This window comes from Falco biarmicus, chromosome 4, assembly GCF_023638135.1.
Source record: "Falco biarmicus isolate bFalBia1 chromosome 4, bFalBia1.pri, whole genome shotgun sequence".
Lineage (NCBI taxonomy): Eukaryota > Metazoa > Chordata > Aves > Falconiformes > Falconidae > Falco > Falco biarmicus.
In genome coordinates, this window is record NC_079291.1 from 109,486,262 (window position 1) to 109,500,654 (window position 14,393).

Consider the following 14,393-nt stretch of genomic DNA (forward strand, 5'->3'; position numbering starts at 1 on the left):
AATTGTTACATTTTCTTTTTCTGAAGCATGCTGTTCTCATGAAAGGGAATACTACTCTACCCACAGTAACTGCCCAGAACACCGAAGCTCTGTGATGCTTCCAGGAGCCCCGTTTTGAATGCCCGAGCTTAACACTGCTTTTTGTGCACTACCCCATAATTATTTTTTCCAGAACTAATGAAGCTAAGTGACTAGCCAGGCTCCACTCTGGGGACTGCTATTTCCCTTGACTTTACAGGAAATCAAATTGTTGCTAAGATAAATAATACCATAAATGAAATATGTCATTAGTTTTTAGCCAGTCAGCTCTACTCAAGGGGGTAAAGTAAGGGCTGGTTCCTAAGCATGGTTTACCTCAGCTACTGTCCCTGGAGATATTTTGAAATATTGACTTCTGTTGTTAAATTCATGATCTTATTTACTTAGTATACTTCCACAAGCAACAAGGGAACTAGTACTGGTGCGGTTCAGGAGCTGACAGCAGCTGCGTTGGATTAAACAAGAGCTCTCTGCAATACTTGGCTCCAACTTGGCATCAGCTTTTCTATTACTACATCTGAAGTCCTGTTTGTAGCAGGGGTTGAATTTACAGGCAGGAAGCCTTCAGAAGATTTGCACAAAAATCCACATTACACAACTTGTTTCAGTAGGACCAATTGCTGAGTGTTTTAACTCTTTTTTGTTGAAGACTGAACATTCCTTGTACTTCACCCATTAAACAATATTCACCAGACCACAACTAATCTTAGGAAGAATGTGGAGGAAACTTAATTTCCTATAAAACTCCTGAATTTGGTTAGATGTCTTCTGCATACAGCTTCTTTGTGACCTACACAACAGCTCCTGCTAGGAAAGGAATAACCACATTTTTCTGTGGTCTAAATAGGAAAATACCCTATGTAACTATTGAAAGTAAACTTTCTAAATAGTGAAAAAGGAAGCAATGGAAATGTAATACTATATAGTTCCTATAGAACACATTACACAACATACATGTGTAACGTGCACAAGCTTGAAATGGACTGGACTTGGTGGTCAGTTTGATACCTGACAGGTAGCTTGTTCCTACCTTGGCAAATGTCTGATATAAGCCTTACATGTATAAATTGATATACCAAACTTCTATTTTTCCAATGTAACTATGAGTTTCTTACTACATTATAAAGGTCTAATTTCTTAAATTCTCCATAGCTCTGATTTTAGCAACATTTTATGGAATTAAGTTACATATGTATATCGTGTGGGAAAACCAGACTCCTAAAATAAATTCAGTATTATGTGTTGCCTTTCTATTTCACAGACCCCGTTTACTACTTTGCATGTAAATGGGAGTGTCTGAATTAATTTTCTTCAGTCAACTACATTGCATAATTCCGTTGTTTTTCCTCTAAAACAGTGATACTGTCTTTTGGTACATCCCTATGAAATGGAAGGTAGGAGAGTCAAACCAAATGTATTCCAACAAAAAGAAGCAGTAGCTATAATGGACTCATGACTGACATTTCACATTCCACTCCCATTCTTACCAAAACATAGTATTTAATTATATTGTTAGAGGATAAATCTATATTATTCAATTTGTTAGATTTTGTTTCGTGTACAGTGGAAGTACCCATTTTACTATACGCAATGACTTGTACTGTCTTACATGCTTGGGTTGGAACATTTTCAACTCAACTACATGTTAGAGGAAAATTCCAGAATACATTTACATGTGCTACCCTGAATTTCCTTGAAGGTACTCGCCCAGGGCCGTCCATTTAGGTAACTATAAATTCCTCAGTCTGAACAATCACTGCCCTTCATTGAATTAAATTGCTTCTTTCAAAAATACATTTTGCTGGCAAGTTTAAAGACCCATATTTATCAGTTACATTATTTGATCTCAGTGGCATCCCTTGAGAGCCCATTTCCTTTAAAACACACAGATGTCATATCCTCTACATTCTACTCAGAGAAATACACCATTTCAAATGAGATGGTCAGCAATTCAGAAGCCCGTTACCAAGATGCTTCTTACCTGTAAGTCACTTTCAGATGTATCGCTGCGTATGCATCGTTCTTTTTACCTTTTCAGTCTCTGACACTGCTTCATCTTCAGTGCTCAGAAGACTTAGATGAGAACTGCCCGACATTTCTCAGTCAGAGTACGCATCCAAGTGACCAGATGCACGACTTGGTACCCTGGCTGTGGCGCTATGGTGCCACAGTGAAGATGAAGCATGTACTGCCCTGTCACCGCCGGTGGAAAAGGGAAAGTTTGTGGCCAGAGTAGGCTGTTCCCATACAGAGTTTCTAGAAGTCTTTGACCTGAACTAAAAGCTGCGTTTAGCTTTTACAACCTAAAGAACAGCTGAAACCCACCTTGCTTTGATGCTTTCTGAAGCAAGCGAATGCAGCCCTCAGGGGTTTGATTTTGCAGGCGCTGAAGGTAAATACACCCCTGCTCTTCCACAGAGTCCCAGCAATTGCATTCACATTCACTCACGTGCTATGCCGTGCCCATTTGTCTTGGGTTTTCAAGTTTCCTCAAGTCCACTTTGCTGTGCTTTTCTTCTCCAGGTCAGAAATGGAGAGATGCCAGCGCCCCCCCCGAAGCAGCCTGGAGCAGAGGGAGGGAGCAGCCCCAGCAGGGGGGAGATACCCCCTGGCCGTGCCTGAAGACCGACGGCCTCCCACTGGCGGAGCCGGGATTTCCGAGAACGGTATCAAACCCAGTACCCAACTACTTTATGTGCTCAGCGATTTGTAACATCCTCAGCAGAAAACCCAATGTAAATATCAACCCAGCAAATCCACACACCAACCCTAGTGAATCTTGAAATCCTAGACCTAAACAAAAAGGTAGTATCCCAGCTTTCTAATTCTCACTCCCCACATAATTTTACATTTAATAAAAGACTGAACTTATCACTTCAAGCTATGATTTAAAACTGCTTTTTTCCAATATGATTTCACCTCACCAAAACCTTTTTCCTAGCTTAAAAAGCTGAAGTTCTGAGTTTTTATTTACAAAGAAATGAGAACTCCATACAAAACCATTTCCAAGGAAACTCTTTGCAGTTAATATTCTGTACAGTCCCCCACTCTTTGGGAACACCCTGGCCACCACAGTAACTCTGAGAAGGTCCAACCTGTTTCACACATGTGACGTTAACTCCTGGCATAACATTGCACACGTGCAATTTCTCATGGGGCAGCATGAAGCATTCTTTGAAAGCCTTCTAAAAAAAATAAATAAATAAAAATCACTGGGTTTGCCAAGGCTGGCTCTCACTATCAATGACCTTGAGTAGGCTTTTGTAGAGCCTACGGTGTCAAGGGCTCTCAGAGACAGCAGTTTTTCAGGAGGGGGGTCATTTAGCTGCAGTAATGAAAGACATTTATGATAGCAGTCTTGGAAGCCAAACTTCTTCCCCTCACCCCTGATAGTGGTTTACATGCCAAGCAGACTAATGCAAAGTTTAGTAAGTTTGGTTTACCTTCAGTGATTTATTTTTTCTTTGACATATCTACTTCAAAGAGGACAAAAACATTAATCTGACTTTAACAGTACTTAACTGTTAATTAGGCATCTTCACTGCAGGCTGGAGAACTGTACCTAGTGTCAAAACATCAGGTTTTAGGTATGGATTGAATGGAGCTGGCAAGCAGCTGCTTCGGCATGAGAACAACATATAAACACAATGGTCATTGTAGCACATTCTCCATGTGGTTAGACTTGTAAAATAAACCTGCTTTTACAAATGTTTTTATCAGATCAGACAATTTGCCAGCTCAAAGGTAGCTTCCACATCTAACCTACACCGTCCATGTTTCAAGTACAAGCAGCTTTTTAGCAAAAGCTTTTCAAACAAAAAAATTTTTGTGCTTATAGATTTAAAAATGCAAAAAAGCATTCCACCAAATAAAAAAGGATTTCTTAGGCATAAAAGAAAAAAATAACTCAGAAAGTTAAATAAATATCACAACAATAAAGTGTTCTATGATTCTACCGACCAAATATTTTTTAAATATTAGCTTAGTAGAAGAACTTCAATAAAACACTGACTTTATGTTTGCATAAGAAGTTTTGCTTTCCCTCTCTAGTTTCCAGTCCTGCTAATGATAATCTACAAGGGGAACATAAAAGATAGTCTCTTTAGCATACACATTCCGTCAAAGCAGAGGATATTCCTGCGTGTGTGTGTGCAGGGAAGCATTATGAACATCTCTGATATCGTTGCATGAAGACCATTTGAAATTCACACACCTTTTCCTCCATTTTTAAAAACCCTAATCTAAGCATCTGCTGTGCCAGATGCTGCAGTTAATTTACTGGATTAAACATACCAGTCTGGAGCTCTGTAAGGAATCCATAGCATTGCGTGATCTGTTCTCATGGCTGCCACAACAGTTATAAACTCTGCTTGTTATCCCTTTGAAAACCTATGGCAAGAAAATAAATGATGATAGGAAAAAAAGTTCACTACTAATGTATCACAGATTGCAAACAGAAAGTCTTGTTTGTTTGTTTGTTTTGGCCATGCACAGCCTCATGGAAACAAAACGCTTTAATAAATCAGTTTGTCCAGGGAAAGCATTGCCATGAAAACACAGCCATTCATTCTCTAATTAAGGAGCAATACTGCGTGCAATGAAGCTTTGTCCCTGCTTAGGCAATAAATTACCGAACATGATAAGCTATAAATTAGGCACATTGAATGCTACTGGAATGAAAACTGCATTTACAAGCATATGCCAAGTGTTAATTAAAATTTAAAAAATAAAATTAAAAAAGCCAACACCAACACACACCCCCCCCCCCAAAAAAAAAAAAAACCCACAGCATGCCACGTCCCTTCGCTGTGGAGCACTGTGAGGGAGGTCACTGGCACAGCACAGCTGCCCCCAGCTGGGTGGCCTGCCCAGCTGAACCTGCACACCACTCATGGTGCCACTAAGGTCACGTGTTTCAATATTTGAAGGAATAACAGCATTTGGCTTGAACACTCCATTAGAATTCACTAAACCTGTGAGTAAGGTCAGTCATTATAAAATTTAAAATCACATTGACATTAGCTTAACCTGATGTCAGCTCAAACCAAGTGTTCAGAATGCAGGTGTGAGCGCTGCTTTTCGTGTGCTCAAGGATTCAAAAGACTCCCAGTAAGTTACAGGCACCACAATAATGCTCTAAGTCACAGTAAATATCTTTTTGTGATAAAAAGGAGTTAAATGCAGTAAAAGTTTTTATAAGATACAGCTAAAAAGTTCAAGTATTACTGTAACAGTACATGTATATAAATATGTATTGTAGGCAGTTCATTCATAATTTATTTGTCCTGTGGGGAAACATTAGGCTTAGGTAAAAAGTGAAACAATTAAACATTAGATAGCTATGGGTCTAATATTACATTTATATATCAAAATTACTGTCCCTAAAAGACATAGTAAGGGAATGAATTAGAGAATGTTTATATCAAATTCCTGCATTCTGAGTATGTGTTCAGCTACTAAAATGACCATGCAAAAAAAAAAAAAAATCTTACACAGCACAGTGGTTTCCCACCCCTCTTGAAAAGCGTACATTCAGTTGTGTACATGAAGAATAATTGCCCCCACCCCAATAGCACACTGATCCATCACACTTACCCTTATGTTATAATTACCAGAAGGGCAAAAGAGAATTGAAATTAAATACCCGCAAGTTACCTGCAAGAAGGTGCTGAAGTATTCAAGACTCGTGCAATAACAATTTGCAGAGGGTCCCTCACCTCAGCTTTAAACCCCTTTCCATGGATGCTGAAGGACCCCATCCTCTGTTTCACTGGGGGTTTTAAACTCGCTTCTTTCTGTCTCCGTAGCTTAATTTGCCACAGCTACAGCACCTCAGGGTTGTTGGTTTGCTGCTAAGTGGTTGTTGGTTTCTCGAGCAGAGGATCAGCTGTTCCGCTCGGTGGAAGGCCAGGCTGCCTCTGATGAAGAGGAGGAGAAGTGGGCGGGAGACCAGCCAGCCCAGGTGGACCAAATGAAGAAAAGATTGGCCAAGCTCCCTTGCTGTGGCAGTGGGTAGGTACCAAAGATTAATGCTATTTGATGTCTTTGCAATTGTTACGGCTTTGGCTTTGCAAAGATTATTTCTTGACCTGAAGGCATCATGCCTGCAGTAAGGAGCAGTAATACTATACAGCAAAATCAGCGGGCCATCCCTCACAGCTCATGGGGAGCAACGTGCTGGGTGTTCCCACCTAACCCTGACCCATGTCACCTACCACACTTAACCTGTCATCTGTGCTGCCAAGAGTTTTGCAGGAAAACTGGCTTTTACAAACACAGACCTTCATCATGAGCTTTCACTGCCTTTTTTTTTTTTTTTAATGTCTATCTAGATGTGATGAAAAAATGTGGAAAAAGCTAATGTCTTATTTAGAGACCACCAACACCGATGGCTACGAAGCAGCCCCTGCGGAGCTTGCAGACAGAATCACACAACTGACTGAACAGCTTGAGCTTAAAGGGCACGAAGTGAAAAAATTGGAAACAAATATGGAAGAGGTAACAGGTGCCAAGCTGAGTGTGAAAGACTTATTTATGTATCTTTAAGTAGTTGCATTTATATACATATGCATTTATATTATATTCCGGCCATTCTGCTCTCTGTTGCTGATGTTTCTGACTGTGCCATTAGTTTGTCAGCTCAAACATCTCATGCTTTCCTGGAACACCCACGTTGCTAGTCTGGTTCCTACCTGAAATTCCATGTGTTTGGGGGGTGAGATGCACGCCGCCCACCGGGCAGGCTCTTCGTACTGTCCTTCATTTAAATTGTTTCACATGGCCACTGGTGCTGGGAGTGATCCCCCACGGACAAGGGGGCACGCTAGCCGTAGGGTTACCAAAGGCAGCTTGCAGCGGTTCCTGGGCTGTGGATGGAACATCCTCATGTCCTCAGACATCCAGCTCCTCTGGGAGCGCTGAAACATTTCAATGAATCCCTCCAGCCGGCTGAGGTGCAGGGGCTCTCTGGTTTGAAATCCTCTGGAGGAAATCATCCAGTTTAACTGGTTCCCAGGCTCAGACAGATATGTTTACAAATAAAAAAACCAATTAGTTCTCAGGCTTAGCAGCATGTTCAACTTCCCTTCAGCAGAGGTTATAACCACAGTAATTAAAACCCCCAGTGCAGTATCCTCTTAGTCCCACGTAAGCTTACTATAACATCAGCCACAGGTGGGCACGGATTTAACGCTAGCGATCTTTCTCTGAAACAAAAATAATGCACCATATGCATTGCTTTGGCCTGCTTTGTCTTAAGGTTCAGTTAGCGCTTGGTCAGTATTTTATACCCCTTCTTTCAAAGGAGCGTAAATATTTCAGTAGTTCTGGAAGGATTATATCAATCAGTAGACTATTTGAAGTAGGAGTGAAATACTCAACCACTTTACATGTTGCTGTTCTCTGATTTTTATCAGTATTTCGTGTCATTTTCCTTCTTGACTAGGTTAAATGAAAGAGTTTACTTGTGAAGAAACAAAATTAAAACCAGAATAAAATCATATTTGTGTCTTACACAATTTGCAGTATTCGGGGACAATTTATTCCTGTAATGCTCCTTAGAGCAACACAGAGCTGCTCTCTACACAGCTTAGCCTCAACCCACATAAAAAACTACGTTTATTCTTTTACCTATGGAAGGAACTACCTTCCTGTAGATAGTGCCATTTTCTTCTTCTCCTTGTTTTTTTTCTCCATTCAGAGGTACTCATCTTCTTCTGCAGTATCGTATTGCCTTCTTTTCAATCTCTGCTGATGGATATTAGTTCTGTGCACCTTGTTCAGAAAAGTACCATTATCTATAGATTAATACAAGATTCCAGGACAAAAATGGAGTCTGTTGCTCTTGATTTAAGGACAAGCAGGGAGGTGAATAAGACAGTGCTAACTCAATGCAACATTAATTTAAAATCAGTAGGATGAATCATTGCATTACCCTCTAATTTTTATTTAGCCAGCATTTGTATCTTGTGCGCAGTTATAGGTATTTTTTTTCTGATGCCACAAAATAGACAGCCAAGTAATAAGTAAATCCTTTCAAAAAGGTGACTGTTCTATAATCAGCACAAAGAAAACAGGAAGACTGAGAAAGGCTCTCTCTCATCTAACTTGCAAATAAATATATAGGCTAAATAAATAAATCACCAAGAATACTTTCTCTGATGACCTGACAAAACAACCTTATACGTTGTTCGGTACGCTCCTGTTTGGACCTGCTCAATGCTGAAAATCAGACAAATAACAACAAAGCTAACAAGTAACAAGCTCGACAAGCAAGGGAAGAGCTACACTCTCAAATACTGATTAACAATTGCTTCAATCTAAGACTTGTAAAACCAGAGGATGAAAGAGTTCTGATATTTGTCATATCTAGAAAGTTCTGCTCTCCATCAACTGAACATTTAAAAATGGTTTCTGCTGGAGACAGGGTGGTGAAGGTGTCAGGACCTGGTGATAATAGATGGAGAAAGCATGAGTGAATTCTAAAAACAGCGATACACTGCCAAGTGTAATGTTGCAAAGAAAGACCAATTATTTTTTCTAAAAGCTTGCGTACAATCTGCCAGCTTAATTAAAAAGACAATGAGTTTATGACCTGCCATACAGGGTCAGATGAAAAGTTCATCCTGATCTCACCCATCTGATGGCAAACAGCAGTTGGTTAGAGCAAAGCAATGAGAAACAGGACAGATGATTTTCCTCCTGGTATTACTCGCCTGGTGCACAATACACTATGGACAGACACATCTTGAACTGGACGTTGCGGGGAGTATCGTGTTTAATGGCCAGTATTAGAGCTATTTACTGTGAATTCACCTTTCCCTTCTTTAAAGCTAGTAATGTTTTTGGTATCTCAGGGCAAGGACTTCCACATAAAAGTTCAAAAGGAACAGGTTTTGAGGATTTATTTTTCTTAGCTCTAAATCTTCTGCCTGATCATCTACTGTCACCTTGGTTTTGTGCTTCGGAATCAGCAACTGATCTTTCTCTTGTAATACAAATTTAAAGACTTTTACTACCAGAATTACTGCCTGGGTTATCACCATTCCTAGTCTGCCTCAGCTCTCTTGGTACAGAAACCATTACTTACTTCTGTTATTCTGTTTTATTCTTCCATGTATTTTTCAAGCAGTTACCTTTTTCAAATGAGAACAACTGAAAATGTGCTTAGTATTCAAATGCAAGCCCTTCGTGGCACAATGATAGTTTCTGGTTTGTCCCCAGTTCCTTTTCTAATAGCTCCTGGCATGCATCCTTCTGAGCCCTGCTGCCCACTGAGCAGTACCTTCAGGAGATTACTTTTTTTTTTTTTTTTTATTACAGCTTTTCTAGATCTCCTTCTCCAGTGGCAGTCGTCATCGCTGCATATATGCAACATTGCATACCTGTCCTGCATGCCTTACTTTGCCTTGGTGACACTGAATTTCACCTGATCTTTGATTGCCGTTATCTATTCGGTATCATGAACACCTGCTGTAATTCTTCACAGGCACTTTTAGTTTTGATTACACCCAAAAAAACACTATTGAGAGCAATCACACACTTTCACATTCAGCTTTTTTTAAAAACCCTTTATGAATATGAGGAAGAGCTGAGGTCTGAACCCAGGTCCTTGTGAGACCCTAAGGATTATCTCCCTCCACTGTGAAACCTTCAGCCCTGGTCACTCTGTGCTCTGCCCCCATCCCACCTTTTAGCCACTGCAAGTCCATGGCAGGATCCGTGCTGCTGCCATGTGGCAATTACCTTTTCTTCCTTTTATTTTGAGTCTGTGGTGATGAATCTTATCAAAAGCTTTTTTTCAGATTTGAAATATGCTCTATCGACTGAATTAACATTATCCATATATATTCATAGGCCCTTTCAAAGAAATCGAATAGATTCTCCATTATGTTCATCTATGAATTCACCAAGTCCCTCCTCGATTACAGTTCCAATCAATTTGCCTGACAGAATTACTGATACTCTCGAGGGGATGTGCTGTTCCTCAGATCATCTCTGCAGCCTCTTCTAAGAACTGGTGCTCTGTTTGCCACCCTCCGGTCCTTTGAAGGGGAACAATTCAGAAGATAAATTGCACAGCACGGTTCAGCACTTCGTCCTGCTGTTCTGTTACTGTTTCCTTCCCACTTTGCCAACGTTTCTCAGGTTCATGGAAAAATGGCTCGAATGTGAAGGCCTCCTTAATTTCTGTGGAAGAGAGGATAGAATTATTTTCTCTTACATTCCTTAAGGGATTTATGCATATTGATTATTCATTGTCCTAGATATATTTGTGCACACCACTCCAGCGCTCACATTTTCCCCGTGGCATTCTCCCCTTTCATAAGAGGGCTGGCTGTCAGCAGCAGACTTCTCAAAACTGGTGTTTGGCAAAGCAGTATTTCCATTTCACAAGCAAGGCACAAACCCAAAATCAGGCTTTGCTGAGGGACTTTGCCAAAGCTAAGAACAAAACCCTCTCCCCTCTGAGCCCGGTGACTTAACTACTGACCATCCTTCCTCAGTATCTAGGTTTTAAAAATAACTTATGCTTAACTACCATCATTACCTCAATGCAAATGTTAAGGAAACAACAGGTGCTAGATGTAACCTAGCTAGGGAAAACAATTTGGGAGAATGGGGCACTGAGCCACCGTCTTCAAGCAAAATAAGAAGACAAAGGCGGCATACCCCTGTGCATCAATGAACCAAAGGCATCAGGAGATCAGCATCCTTATAGATGACAAAGTGGTTGTTAAGGCAGAAGTGCTGTGGAAAGCAGTTTACTTACTACTGCGTAGGAAATGGAAGCAAAAAGGGCTTTGTAGGAGCGGTCAAAATGAAGAGGGAAAAGAGGCGGTAGTAGCAACAAAATGCGGCGTCCAAGTACGAGTAGTGGCCCTCTGGGCTAAGCGTATTGCTTGTGCTGTCTGTGCAAACCAAGCAGCTGGTTGTGACGCTAGACAGCTGTGGGGAACTCGAGTGGCGTGTATGCTAAAGAGAAAAGTTTGGACTTCTCCTATTGCCGTTTGTGTGTGAGACTCACTGCACAGCTCAGCCTTTCAGGAACACCCGGCAGGGGACAGGGGATGCCCTGTGCAGCTTTCCAAGGGCGGCAGTTTTGCCAGCACGATGAAAGCAGCAGCTGAAAGCAGCAGATAAGTGATGTTAGGGGTGCAGGACCAGGATAGATGGGCACCTGTTATGAATTTCCATAAGCATCTGTCTAATTGCATATTGGGAAAGTCCCTTCTACACTTAAAAATAATTACCTTTTTACCTCTCTGTTACTTGGTGTGACACCGCTTCAGCTGTACAGGGGAACACAGCTACTTCATGTATTTAGTACCTAGCTATGCCAGGTGGCATTTACAACGTGGAGACAATCTCCAATATAATAAAGAAAACCACATGTTTAATTCATTGAAGACCTCCCACAGCCTCTGAGTATTTGTTAGGTCTCGGCTGGACTGCTGACACATTGGTGGTAACAAAGTTGGCTCTCCATACAGGAAAATGTTAGTCTATTCATCTAGAAGCAGTGTTCAGACAGGGATGCTGAAATCATTGTTTGGCAGATGGACCAGATTAAGTGGTCCAGACTTCTGTAGTTGTTGTACAGCTCAGTGGAGCTGGAGTGCCTCACAGGGCAAAGCTCACGGAGAGCTAATGGAACAGGCTGATTTCCACCGACAGGGGAATAAGCACCAGCTAATATGTACTATTAGCACTGTCAGAAACTAAAACGACCTTCTAGAAGACTGGGTGTGGATCAAGGATTGTTTTCTTTTTTCACTCTGATGACACTTGTGTTTTAGGGAACTGGAGTTCCTTGCCATATATTAAAATTCACTAGGATACAAAATTCTGCCCAAAAAAAATCTATTAAATACTGTGTATATTAAGGCCTTCACCCTTTTGAGTTCAACTCTGCTCTTAGTTATTTCTAAAACTGCAATAAGAGAAAAGATGACAACAAAAAGGGATTAACAGAGCCAGCCAATCTGGCATTTACCCCACATGATTTTGTCTCTCCCTGTAATATTAATATATTTAGATTGTGCTTGCAACAACAAATTGCAAAATGGTAACAATTCAGAATGCTGAGCACAGTAATGACTGAGAAATAAGTTCACTTCTATTAATAAACCTGAAATCTGTCAGTGCTTTCAAAGGTCCAAAATTAATATCTAAATGACATATTTTCCAAGGAATGCTTTTCAGGCTCTTTTTAGCAGCTTGGCCACGTACCTGCAACAGGCTTGGAAGGCATTTACTTTTGCAAATGGTGCAGCAGCTTTGTGGTTCGAACTAAGTCACTTAGATTTTGCATGGAAACAAAAGCAACATTTAAAATCCTGACCATTTTTTCACAGGAAGGTCTGAGACAACTGACAGGCCAGCCCAGCTTTGGAAGGTCCAGGTCTGGGGAGACCCCTCCTGCCTGGGATTTCTGTACTGTTCAAAAAGTCTTGTTAAATCCAGACTTTTCTGTGCTTAGCTGCAAACCAATGATTGACCAAACACACAGGCCAGTGTGTGTTTTGCAGAACCAGAATCTTAAATTTCTTTCCTTAAGGCACTTTTTTTTTTTTTTTAAAGCCAAAATACTTGAAAGTAGCTAATTACCTTCTTGTTTCACTGCATGTACAGATGTTTGATATGCAGGAGTTGCAAGACAAAGACATGATTACATTGGTGAGGGCACACATATGTAGAGGATGACAGGAACGCAAAAGATTAGAAAACTGAAATAGTAATGCTAGTATTTAAAATTTCTGAATTTTATTCATATATATATGAATGTGCTTGCATCCAGCGTTTAATGAACTGCCATTATGCACAAGAGCAAAGCACGCATTTCCTAGCAACTATTGATTCTTCGCTTTATGTGGTACGTTACAGAAATGTCTACCTCCTTTCAAGAGAATCTTCTGGAGTAAACTGACATTTATCAGATAAGGGGGAAAACTTAGCTTTGCAATTATTGGGAAAAAAAGGGAAAAGCTCCAGTGCTTTTAATTTCCTGTGTCATTGTCCAGATGAAAGGCCCATTGCTAGGTGAACTGCAGCAAAAGGTGGAGGAGACTGAACTGCTGAAGATGGAGCTGCAGATGTTGGAGACTGAGAGAGTTAGGCTGTCACTGGTGGAAGAAAAGCTCATGGATGTTTTACAGCTGCTTCAACAACTTCGAGACTTGGTATGGCAAGAAAGCAGTCCAGAGACTTAAAAGTGGTTTTGACTGTGTCCTTTCCAAACTAAAAAGGATGTTCGTACTTTCTATTAAGTACAAAGTCCTTTACACCAGGACACATTTTTATACACGTTTGCCCTGGGAACTAACTTCTGGTGATTACAGAAAACTTTTAGACAGCTATGGCTGACTTTCTGAAAGAAGCCTAGAGGTCTCCTTGGATCTAGACCTCCAAGCTTTCATTATCCTTTAAACAAAAATTTAGAGGAGACAAGGAAAACAAAAATGCTAGTAATCCAAAAGATTCTAGAAGATTATTTTTCCTTCTAGAAAAAGACCTTTGTTTAACTGCATCCTAATGTGACACTGAGTCAGTATTAAAGGGATAAAACCCCTTCCTATATTCCAATTAAGGTATTTTTGGTAAGAAGTTTCTTATCCAATTAATAATCCAAACATGGACTTACAAAAGCTGATGCAATAACATCCCAGAAGTACATGGACAGTATGGCAGTTCAGTCCTTTAGAAAATAAGTTTATATCTCCTGCTTGGGAATGATAATGGTAAGGGCTGGCCAAAAGATTGGCAAACTGGATAATCTGCAGAACATGGAGCCACACTGGACTGCTAGGAACTAATTTCTTTGATAATGCCTGAGAGTTCTCGCCAATTTTCAGCAAAGTTCTGCCTAAAATCTGTGTGAGATGAAAATGCTTCCTGAGATGATCACTTTACTTTGTTTGAAGTACACTCATGTTCCACTGCTGACTCTAGGGAACAAGTGCAATATCTCATAATTTGGTAACTTATTTTAGCACTTGACATCGAAATTCTACTTTCACATTGCAAGTCTGATACATGCATCAATAATGATCCACTGAAGGATTAAACTAGTAAAGGCTACGACTGGCAACAAGCATAATAACCTTTTGTGTCAAGACTTCAACATGCCATTCACTGGTCAGTTGTCTTATTGCAAATCATTTTTGCTTAGGAGACAATCCATCACACAATGTGCGATATGCCATATCTCAGTGGTAATAGCACTTGATGCTAATCATTGCTGGAAACATGCCACTGCGAGCTGCCAGCTCCCACAGCACCAACACAGGCAATAATGCTGTCAACGAACAAGATAATTTACAGCATTCCCAGTGGAGTTTAGCAAGGATCCCCTA

General features: G+C 40.5%; 2 protein-coding genes across 3 annotated transcripts in view; one reads left to right on the top strand and one right to left on the bottom strand.

Annotated features, from left to right (window-relative positions):
* Positions 1-13,054, bottom strand: part of CFAP92 (cilia and flagella associated protein 92 (putative)) — an 89,288-nt gene extending 76,234 nt beyond the window's left edge. The window contains 2 exon segments of the mRNA XM_056335113.1: positions 4,333-4,428; positions 6,732-13,054. The gene's annotated coding sequence lies outside the window, so the exon portion shown is untranslated.
* The window catches only part of EFCC1 (EF-hand and coiled-coil domain containing 1), a 61,310-nt gene that overhangs the window by 36,218 nt on the left and 10,699 nt on the right, over positions 1-14,393 (top strand). The window contains exons 3-6 of one of the 2 annotated variants that reach the window (XM_056336377.1): positions 2,563-2,705; positions 5,919-6,051; positions 6,372-6,537; positions 13,062-13,220. In XM_056336377.1, the coding sequence (XP_056192352.1) occupies positions 2,563-2,705; positions 5,919-6,051; positions 6,372-6,537; positions 13,062-13,220 (601 nt within the window). The remainder of the gene's footprint in view (positions 1-2,562; positions 2,706-5,918; positions 6,052-6,371; positions 6,538-13,061; positions 13,221-14,393) is intronic. The other variant, XM_056336378.1, reaches the window with a different exon arrangement.